The sequence below is a fragment of the Neltuma alba genome, unplaced genomic scaffold (genome assembly GCF_004799145.2).
Source record: "Neltuma alba isolate B1F8T4 unplaced genomic scaffold, ASM479914v2 tig00012763_pilon, whole genome shotgun sequence".
Taxonomy (NCBI): Eukaryota; Viridiplantae; Streptophyta; class Magnoliopsida; order Fabales; family Fabaceae; genus Neltuma; species Neltuma alba.
In genome coordinates, this window is record NW_021637174.1 from 139,122 (window position 1) to 150,724 (window position 11,603).

At 34.9% G+C, this 11,603-nt stretch overlaps 2 protein-coding genes across 2 annotated transcripts; both read right to left on the reverse strand.

The window, feature by feature from the left end:
* Nucleotides 1–3,263: 3,263 nt before the first annotated feature.
* Nucleotides 3,264–8,251, reverse strand: LOC114730721 (uncharacterized). Its single transcript, XM_028917829.1, has 10 exons — nt 8,176–8,251; nt 7,541–8,021; nt 5,813–5,927; nt 5,276–5,356; nt 4,960–5,087; nt 4,676–4,772; nt 4,485–4,562; nt 4,155–4,380; nt 3,692–3,915; nt 3,264–3,597 (listed from the first exon to the last, which is right to left on the reverse strand). The coding sequence occupies exons 1-10, from the start codon at nt 8,249–8,251 to the stop codon at nt 3,574–3,576; spliced, it is 1,530 nt and encodes a 509-aa protein (XP_028773662.1). The 3' UTR covers nt 3,264–3,573.
* A 131-nt stretch (nt 8,252–8,382) lies between these two features.
* On the reverse strand, nt 8,383–11,280 carry LOC114730789 (uncharacterized). Its single transcript, XM_028917900.1, has 9 exons — nt 11,240–11,280; nt 10,923–11,092; nt 10,733–10,819; nt 10,039–10,166; nt 9,566–9,662; nt 9,392–9,469; nt 9,083–9,308; nt 8,692–8,915; nt 8,383–8,596 (listed from the first exon to the last, which is right to left on the reverse strand). Exons 2-9 carry the CDS (start codon nt 11,016–11,018, stop codon nt 8,573–8,575), a joined length of 960 nt encoding a protein of 319 aa, XP_028773733.1. The 5' UTR covers nt 11,019–11,092; nt 11,240–11,280; the 3' UTR covers nt 8,383–8,572.
* Nucleotides 11,281–11,603: the final 323 nt, after the last annotated feature.

Consider the following 11,603-nt stretch of genomic DNA (forward strand, 5'->3'; position numbering starts at 1 on the left):
AATTTCATAATTGCTTGTTTTGTCATCTCTCCCTCTCTCCCTCTCTCTCTCCCCCACCCCCTTCTTACTTAGTTATCTGATCTCCAACTGGGTCGAATGCATCTATGGATTTAGGTGGCATATTTAGTAGCACCGGACCTTTGACATGGACAGCATCCATAACTTTGTCTTCCAATCATATTAAATATTGCAGCCAGCCTCCATAATTTGCTTTTGTTCTTATTTTGTATAACCAGTACATATAATAAATTATTATTTCTTACATGCAAATGTGTTTTCCTATAGTTAAATTCATATTAAATATTATGCTGTTACTTTATCAGATTTTTACGCACCACCTAATATTTTTTGACAAAAAATGGCAGGAAGGAGATGTGCATCTCCAATTCCACAGGACATGATGCTACTGGCATGTTATGGATATACAAACCCATGAGATTATATTACTTCATAATCTTAAATGGTATAATTTTCATCTCATTGTAGCTATTCATTAATCCCTAAATGTTATTACCTCTTGTCCTTAAATGATTATATCTTATATTAAGAACCAGAGATAGAATTAGAATCTTTTTGTGAAGTTATCGCCCCTCAAATAAGACTTTGGATGATTTTAAGATATCTGAATCTACATGTATGAATGAGGTGGGAGCTTTTCCTGAATCCTTGACCAATAGGGCCAACTTGCACCAGCATTGTTACAAATATGTCAAGTTTTCAAATGAAAGACCACCAGAATTTGAGGCTTAAATTTTGCTTCAATTAAACTTTGTGATGAGAATATATATATTACATATTTTTATATATGCTGTTAGGAGACACAAATGTTTTATCGCGTGGCCTAGTTAGCAAAACACAACTTTTGTTTTGATTTCAATAAAAAAAAAGGTGGTACAGATCTTCAGGGGTTCGTAAATGAGGTTTATTTGCCAAGAAATTATCCGAAGTGATTAGCTCATTGGTTAGAATGTCACCTTCAAGGTGGTCCTATATCCATTTTTCATTTTTCATTTTTCTTGTTAATAAAACATCTAATTTCTCGAATAAAATATTTATCAATAATCCCCATGTGAAGTATGCAGTTTCCTGTCCTTAGGGCAATAAATGATAGCGTTATAACAACCACATGTGTTTATGATTTTGTGATAGATATTAAAGGATTATATTCTGCATAAAACACAACTGATAAATAGTACTCCTCCGGTCCTAAATGTAAGACCCTTATACACACTAGTATAAGGGTCTTACATTTAGGAGCGGAGGAGTATATTATTCAACATCATCAATATATGGAAGACTATTATAACTTGACACAGCGGCATCAATCAGGAAACTTCTCAGAAAATTAATGTTCATTCACTGTTCAGTATTCTCTTGCCGTTTCTAAAATGATATAAACAGTTTCTACTTGCTATGCTTTGTATTTGTCACTTCTTAAACCACCAAATCTCATCTCACTTTCAATCTATATATTGATTCAGACCAGCTTCTTCCAAATTTCTTCCCACCCTTCTGGTTCTGATATCTGTTATTGCCTCTTCGTATGCACATATGTAAATCTCAAATAAATCCTATTGGTTCGCATGATTGTCTCTGTGAACTTATTAGAAAAATGATATTTTGTCACTTTCCAGGCAAAAAATGCATCTATATATATATATATATATATATTCTCCATTGCGAACTGTTTCTAAAATTTATCTAGCTTCGTGTGTGATAAAATTAAGGCTGTCGTAGAAAATGAAGACCATTTCTTTGACACGCCCAAACTTAAACTCAGTGGGAAACTTTAAGTTGCATGCTGTAGTTTCAGGTGTAAATTCTATTGTGAGATAAATAATTAAGTGTAAGAAAATAACAACATGGATAATGATGAAAGGTGAGAAGATTGAGGAACATTAGAGGCAGAAGAAGGAGAAGTAGAGGAGGAGGGAATCGTGTAAAGTCATTCAGGGCCTGAGATATAAGAAAGTGAGATTAGAGAGACAGAAAAGAGACACAGAGGTACACTGTAAGAGACTCTTTTTTTTTTTTTTCCATCCCCACAGTTTTCTATTTTTTGGTCAAAACCCACAGTTTTCTATTTGAACAACTATCATAATGATAAGTCTATAGTAATAGGCTCATGCATGTATGCTGTCATGTGTACCATGCCCTTGACTTTTTCTTCTTTGTTAAACCGTTCCCATTTTAAAGAGCAAGGAGAAGAAGAACAAGAAGCATGTACTGATCCAATATGAATTAAAGTGAAGTGAGTTGGTGTGTGACATTATGCTTTCAGAAGAAGAGCAAACACCAGAATTTGGCGCCCTTTTCCTGCTGGGGCTGAATATGTATTGGTCTTGTACTATTGACTTTAATTGATGTTCATAAGTCACCCTCACATTATCATTTTGTGATTTTGGATTTTGATTAACTTCATCTATTTCGAAGTTTGCAGTTATAGAATCATTCGATTTTCAAGTGCTCAAGTGTTTAAGCTAATGGTCTGTTTGACAAATTTATAATTATGAGCTAATGATTAGCTTTGTTTGTTAGAAAAGATTGGGAATTAAGGAACACAAACAAAATGTTTTGAAAATTTTAGTCAACTTGAGGATGAAAGTATAAAACAAGAAAGAAAAAATACATGCAATATTAAAAAAAAGTAAGGAGATGATTGTTGATGATTTTTATACGACACTGTAGGGCAAGAAACATTGGTCCACTATATTCGTCTTAAATGTTGACAGTATGCCTCCGAAATGTCAGAGTTTGTTCCTTTTGGTTTTTGCCCCTGAAGTAATTGGGCCTCACGTGGGCCCATGCCGGTCTTGCAGACGTCATAAGGAGCCTGGCTAATGGCAATTGGATCTTAAAAGAAGTAGGCCTTCAAAGATATAAAAGCCCATTAGTGTGCAAGATGGCAACTCATAAGGATTTTGTTTCGCTTCAAATACCCAAAAAACAAAACCACTTCAATCTGTAACCAAAACAAAAAAAGAAAAAAAGAAGAGAAAAAGAAACTGGCTTCAATCCACCAATAAAGATTAGTCCAGGTCATAAGAATTTGACTTATAATTCACAAAGTTGTGGATTCAAATTCTTTTTCGTAAAGATTTTGCTAATGAACAACTTGTAATTACATCTGTAAACTTTTAGTTTCAATCCCACGAAAATTAATGGGGAAAAAAAAACTAATTACATCCCTAAATAATAAGTAAAAATACAGGTAAAAAAAAAAGTAACAATAATTCCCATTGTGCTTCTATGGGCGCGTGTAATTATGACTAGTCTCTTGCAAGCATGGTCATGAGACTCTCATAAAGATCCATTTATAGATTCTTTCTATTTTGACTGCAAAATTTCCATGTCCCCAACACAACCAAAGGTAACAACGGTTGTAAGCGATGTTCCTTCAACAAGCACTTACATCAAATTAATAATTAAATTCAAAATTTTAGGTGGAGCCAAAAATTACCCCAAAAAAAAAAAAATCAAAGGATTCAATTGGGAGCACAACCCTTTATTTCTGGTCTAAGTGCTGCAGGAGGGTTTGTTGGTCCCTGCTTATCTGAAACAGGTTGCTCTGCATCAGTTCGGCCGAAGAACAACATGCTGTCCAAATGAAAGAAAGGACAAGAAGCATTAGTGAATAAAAGAAATGCATGAAAGTAGACCAAACTACATCAAAGATTTGAGATTGATGTGCCTTAATTTGTGTCCTGTTATATGTATAGGTGATATGCACAAGTCCATCAGTAGATTGGATAACAGCAGGATACGAGTATTCCATTCCCAAGGTATCCTCCAGTGTAAGAACCTCATCCCAGGAATCTCCATCATCTTCAGACTGGGCAACCTTAAGCACACCCCTAGAAATGGTGTTGTACACAAGCAATAGATGGCCGTTCCTCAGCTTAACCCCATCAATACCTAGTGAAAGAGATTCATGAAATGCACAATGTTAGAGATTATAATAAAACTATTCATGAATCATTCACCTAACTTCATTTAACATGAGGATATCAGAAAGATTAGTAGTTAGAACAAAAATTACAATTAGCTTTTTTCTGAAATTCGGTCAAATACAGTCATGCCAATGTCAAGGACTTCTTCACAAAGTAATTTTATTGATATCTCTCACAAATATTGCGGAGCCTATAATGTAGAACCTGAATTTGGGTTTAGGAGCTGAGTAGGTTTTGCATATCCCCAAGTCTTGCCGTTGTCAAAGGATTCTGACATATAGACTCTGCCAATGCCGGTAAAGGATCGAAGCAGGACTCGCAAGGTTCCTCTGGCAGTTTGGTAAGGCACTGGTTGAATCACACTAAGAGGTTTATTTTCAATGCAAATTGGTCCATATTTTCTCCATGTTCTACCGAAGTCTGTTGTTACCTATATCCCATGCAAGAAGCTAAATAAATGTCAAGCATCTAACATATTGTGGAGCAGTTAAATCAACTGGTCAATCGAGATCAGTTCTGTTTAAGAGTCAATACCTCTGCCCATGCACCCCAAGAGTTCCAGCTTTCAACAGATGACCCACAAAGCATGAGACCATTTTCCAGTAAGAGAGGCTGGGAAAATAGTGGTCAGAATTCAGCACTTGCTAGAGATAAATTTGTCAAACCCATGAATTTTAAACTTGAAGAAAAGATAAAATAGAGTTCGTTGGTATTTGTTTTATTACCTTATTCTTTATAGGTCCTAAAATACCAGGAGGAAGCTGTTCTCTTTCTGTCCACGTGACGCCTTTATCATATGAACGTTTCATGAATCCACTCCATCTGAACTCAAATAAGCCAATTCTGCCCATTAGAAGGGAAAACTAAAAATTCAATACTAGGTCAAAAGCCCTTTTGGAAGCATGTCAACCCCAACAGAAAAGAAAATTAAGCATTTTATAGAGAAACTTGCGCTATTTTTCATAACTATATGTTGCCATCTAAGGAGATAGTAAGTCAGAAACTTTACTTTTGAACATCTAAGCCTATCCTGTAGAATAGCAGCAACACATTTGATGGAAGTTTAAATAGCACAGGGTTCCACATTGGAACATTTGGTTCTTCATCAGCAATTACAGGTGGTTTCCATCTGCCATTCTGCCCACCAAATGATCTCACAAACTAGAGTTACCAATGAAAACTTTAAAGCTAAGTAACATCAATTCCTTAGGAGGGCCCAAAAATAAAACAGCAAACACCTTTTCGCAAAATCCATAAGATTTAGTTTTCAAATGGCACCAAATTGAAGGATTCCCAGTTTCCTATAAATTGAAGGACTGGGTTACCTTGTGAGTCTGCAGCCATATTTTGACATCAGGTGCTCCCTCTGTTGTGCCACCATAGTAGGCAACCAAAAATGACCCTTTCTAACCTGAGAAAATAAAAGAAACTCATAGTCTCACATTTTGATGACGGTATTTTTTTTATTGGCTAAAGTATATTTTTGGTTTTTTAACTTTACATAAGGTTTCATTTTAGTCCCTTAACTTTAAAAAGTAAACTTTAGTCTTCTAACCTTAGAACTGCAAACAAAAAACAATGATATTGAGCTCTTAAACGTTGATAAAACATTACTAAATATTATAATATTAAGTTTAATTTTCAAAATAATCATGATTGTTACAAAAATTCATTATTTAAGACTAACAATTTTAGGATCAAAGGACTAAAAGTATACTTTTTAAAGTTAAGGGATGAAATTGAAATCCTACGTAAAAAGTTAAATGACGAAATGAATACTTAGCTTTCCCCAACGAAAGGGGTTATGAAATAAAAAAACAAAATAAGAAGAAAAAGAACAATCGCTTATTGTATTTTACTACCTCAACAATGGTAGAAGCATGGCAACTGTTGAAAGGAGTTGATTTTGCAGGAAAGGTGAACTCCTCTAACACTAGTCCATTTAACCCAAGTGCTTCTGAAGTTGTCGATTTCGCCCTGCAGAATTTTCTTCCGATTTTTAGCTCATAATAATAACAGGAAAAGTAGGGAACAAAAAGAACAGCCAGTAGAATCAGACATATCACGTATACTATACATTATAGTGTTATGGTAGTATACTTATAGAAGCTCATTGACTGAGGCACCGAGGATTTTGTTTGAAAATAAACAGAACCCACCATTAAAAACATCAAAAACACGAAAGAACAAAATAGTGAAAGGGGAATGCGAAAGAGCTAAGAAGAATACGAACCGTGAGAATGAGTAGGTCCTGTCGATGATAACAGATATCAAAAACAGAAAATGGACAGAAGAAGAGAGAAGAGAGGTCATTGTGCTGCTACTATCTCCACTGATTTCCAAACTGTTACTCGTCGAAAGGAAAATAGCTCATTTGAGTTCAAGCGAGTCGAGTTAGTTGACCCAGTGTCATCCGTTGAATTGTTCACCGGCTATCATCTGCCGTTGATTTCTGTCTGTTGTCTGCTAGTTGAAGTGGTTCTTGTCTATCCCATATATGCCAGAAAAATAAAAGAGAAAATCGCAAAAAAAAAAAGTCACTGAAATAAAAAAATTACACCCAAAACTTATATTAATATCGTCATGAGTTTTGTTTGCAATTTTTTCATTTTGATGGTCTTTTCTTGCGATTTTTTCAAAATAAAATTAAAAAAGAAAAAAAAAAGAAAAAGAAAAGAAGAAGCTAAACATTCCAAGTTCAGAAACTTATCATACATCTTTTAGCCATGTGGTTCGCTACATAAGCTAACGGTTGCCTTCCATTACTGAATATGCCCGCATTCGATAGGGATACATTTACATGCTTCTTAAATGGCTTTGAACTTTGAAGTAAAGACTTGGCATTTTCTTCTTTTAATTAATTTTTCCGTGAGATGGAGTCATTACTTTCATTGTTCCCATTTTATTATTTTAAAAATTAGATAACTAATTTATAAATATTAATAAAATTAGTTATTTGTAAAAATTATAATTTCTCTATAATACACCTTCAATCAATTGTATCCAAAATTATTATATTGATAAAAAAATTTTCTTTTAACATGTGATAATATAAATAATTTAGAAAGAAAGTTATAAATTTAAAAGATAAGGTGAATTACAGTCTTAAAACTAAATCAGTTCTTTCAACTAATTTTTATATTTAGGATTAAATTTGTTGCTTATAAAAATTATATATTTTTCTATAATACACCTTCAATCACTTGTATTGAAAATTATTATATTGATAAAAAATTTTGTTTTAACACGTGATAATATAAATAATTTAGAAAGAAAGTTATAAATTTAAAAGACTGGGTGAATTAAAGTCCTAGAACTAAATCAATTCTTTCAACTAACTTTTTTTATATGTAGGATTTAAAACAGTTTTAAGCTAAATTTTTCAGGTGTTTCTATGATTAAATTTATCCATCTCTCCCTGGAGAGGAATTAAATTCTTGCTCATCCGCACAACGGATAATATATGTTTTTTTTTTTTTTAGGATATAAGAGGGGGCCACGTCCAGAGTAAGATTAAGAGTGTTTAGATGCAAACCAAATCATAATTTTAAAAGTAACAAAAAAAATCATAATTTTAAAAGTACTTTTACGGTATACGAGATAATATATGGAGGAGTTCGTTTTGTAAATCCCAAGCTAGATGGGGACTAGATCCCAAGCTCTCCTTGTCCACAATGACCCTCAATTCAGGAGGGCACATATCAAAAACAGTTGAAGTGGAAATTCCTTTCTTGGCTAAACTATCTGCTACACCATTACTGTCTCGACTTGTATATCTCAGATGGACTTCCCAACTTCGCTTTAATAAATCCTGAATTCGCAGTATCATAAGGCTGCTATTTAAAGTAATCTCCTTTGATGTCAGCATCTCAATGAGTCCTTTAGCATCAGATTCCAGAATGATCTGTTTAAATCCATAATCCAAGGCCAAGCTCAAGCCCTTGAATATAGCCCATGTTTCGGCATCTATAACACTGCATTTTACAATCTTACAAGAGAACCCCACAAGCCATTCACCGTTATGGTTCCTTATCGCTCCACCACATCCAGCATCACTCGAATGAGCAATGACTGCCCCATCCACATTTAATTTTACCCATTCAAGTGGACGAGACCAGCCACGGGTTAATTTTCATTCCGTTTGAAACATAACAAAATAAGGCAAAATCTGTGCAGGATATAGTACTACTGTAGTTCTATTCCATGAATACGCAAAATTGGAAACCGGAAATTTGTGAGAAAACAAGAGGAACTGCTGTGAGGAAAATCCGTTTGAAGATAAACACTAAAAGAGACCCCATCGTCCACCAAGTTTCAGATTATTCTTCACTTGTTTGTGAGGCTTCAAGCTCAGATCTTCCAGATTATTCTTTAACGAATGAGCACTGAACTACTGATAATATCAAGGATTAGTAATGAAAATATCCAAAAATAAGTCCTCAAAACAAAAAACAAAAATCAAACATCATTATTGAAAAATTTCACTCAAAATACTTCAATTACAACAAAGAACCTTGATCTTTTCTTGAAAATTTCAAAATTTAAGGTCATTAATTATAATTAACTTAGAATGACCAGAAACATCATTTGCCGTTCGAGATAATTTAATTCACGAACCCACGTCACTTTAGCTCAAGAACAACACGCTGCCAACAACGAAAAATGAGGAGGTTAGTCCTTATTTATAGTTGGGTACACACACACAGACATAGAACTCAAATTAGAAGAAGGCGATATATACCTTAATTTGTGTCCTGTTATAAGTATACGTGATGTGCACACGTCCATCACTGGCCTGGATAACAGCAGGATAAGAGAACTCCATTCCCAAGTTATTCTCCAACGTAAGAGCTTCACGCCAAGAATCACCATCATCTTCAGAAAGGGCAACCTTCAATACACCCCTTGAAACTGTATTGTAAGCAAGCAACAAACGGCCATCTCGCAGCTTAACGCCGTCAATGCCTAGAAAAACAAATTTTAAGAGATAAGCCACTAGATCATCAGGTTTTGACGAAGATCAAGGAAGGTCTTACTTGCTAACCTTCAAAAAAACACGAAGGAATGCCTAAAAGTTGAAGTGATGAACCTCAGGATTAAATAGATTAAGAAACTAAATAGATGAACTTGACCTGCATTCGGGTTTGGGAGCTTAGTGGGTTTTGCATATCCCCAAGTCTTGCCACCATCAGAAGATTCTGACATACACACTCTACCAATGCCATCAAAGGATCGTAGTAAAACTCGTATTGCCCCATTTGAAGTCTGATAAGGTACTGGTTGAATTACACTCAGGGGATTGTTTTCAATGTAAATTGGGCCATACTTCGTCCATGACCGACCAAAATCTGTAGTGACCTGTTTTATACAACAATAATAAAGTTTCAGCCGATTTTTCAATCAGAAGCTCAACTAAGATGCGCTTGTTCAGAAGTTAAAACCTCCATCCATGCACCCCAGGAGTTCCAGCTCTCAACAGATGATCCACAAAGTAAATGGCCATTGTCCAGCAAAATGGGCTGAGAAATAGTAATAATAAGACTTCAGAACATGCCAAATAAATAGTGATGCCCATGAATTCAAAACACATTACAATAAAATAGCTTCAGTTTTACCTTATTCTTTATTGGTCCTAATATGCCAGGAGGAAGTTGTTCTCTTTCTGTCCAGGTGATGCCTTTATCATACGACCTTTTCATAAATCCACTCCATCTGACATTAAATAAGCCCATTCCTTCCATCATATCATTCATATGCAAGAAGGGAACAAGTAGCAAACTTAAAAGTGAAATAACTTCTACATTGTTATGTGCAAGGGGATCATAACTGATTGAGTCTTCCTTTGTTATATCTAGAACTCTGAATGTCTTTTACAATGAGTTACTATTTAATATGCAGTTATCCAGTATGTCTGTTTAATTGTTTTATCTGTCATTCTTAGAAATTGTCTTTTTGGTTAACACTGAGAAATTGTTTTAATAATAAACTTTGACAAATATAAAGTTTCCACTGTGGAGTAGTGGCCTCAATGACTGCTTAAACAGAAGGGGGAAAATGATCTGATAAGATCATAAAGGTTAGAATTTACTTTTGAACTTCTTGGCCTATTTTGTAGAATAGCAGTATCTCGTCTGATGGGAGCTTGAACAGTACAGGGTTCCACATAGGAACATTTGGTTGTTCATCTGCGATTACAGGTGGATGCCATCTGCCATTCTGCCCAACAAATTTGCATTTAGAAAGTTAATGATCCATTCAAAAATTTATGATAAGACAAGGGAAGCAGGAATATCACTGCTTTTGTAATCAAGATGTCTTCAGTCTCCGCAAAACAGACAGAAAACAACATTGAATTTACTTTTAAAATGAAGATGAATTCAATGTCTGATCTTTCAGATTAAACTTTCCTATATCATGCTGACTTTGCTTGCAAAGCAGATAGACGATTAAGCAGTATAAAAGGGGAAAGAAAAAAGGAAAAGAAAACTATACCAGTAATTCTGACAGTAGATTATGACAAAAACATGAAGAATTGGATCCTATGAATTTGAGGATCCATAAATTTGCTGAAGTTTTCCTCTCTAAGATAGAGAGACAAGGTTTTACTTTTTTTTATTAAAAGAATACAAATTAGAAACCAGAATTAGCACGGCCGCATGGGAATAATCAATTTCTATGGATTTAAAGATAGAAGCTTGTCGAGCTTGGTGACGCTAGCTTGAGACTCAATCGAGAGCATAATCGGAAAAAACAAAGAGAGAAGGAGCTTTGTTTACAATTACTTTGTAAGTCTGCAACCATATTTTGACATCAGGGGCCCCCTCTGACGTGCCCCCAAAATAGGCAACCAGGAAATGATCCTTCTCAACCTGCCAAATCAAACATGATATAATTCAATTCAATGCCCACAAAATTCCGTAATTTGTTTGAGAAAAACGCTACTCGCTTGTGTTTTTTTAACTATTCCTTGACCTCAACAATCGTAGATGCATGGCAACTCTTGAATGGAGCTTCAGGAAAAGTAAGTTCCTCCACCAGGGGCTGCTCTATTGGACAATTATTTGCCATGCCTAAACTACGGATTTCCGAATCTTTTTGAACTTTTCAGGCTACGTCCTGGAACTTTAGCTTCAAGATTATAGCTGATAAGTGGGAAAGAACAGATACACTCAGATTCATGACGATCATTTTCAAAATAAAAGAAGTATTTTTAAATTAAAACATTATACTGTTAGAAGCCCTGCATCAAAGCTCAAACATTGGCACCTCTAGAGATTCCCAATATCTACCTGATCAGAGAAGTTGAACGTGCGACCCTACCAATGGAGCTCCCCAGTGGCTAGTCAGTACATTCGCGAAAAGTAATCACCGAAAAGAATCAAAACCGAAGTAGAAAATACAAAAGAACTATGCAACCCAAACTCTGCGATCCGGGAGGGAAATTGCTCATCTGCATTGACTAAATCACTTTATTTGATGACATTTTCTCGGACAGAAGAAGTCACGTTGAACTTAAGGATGAACCCAGAAAGAATTCACACTAAAGTATGAAACCCAAAAGCAAATTCCCAGACTTTAATCACCAGAAAGAATCAAAACTGAGATAGAAAATAAAATGAATTGTGCAGCTTAAACTCAACAATATGGGGGGAC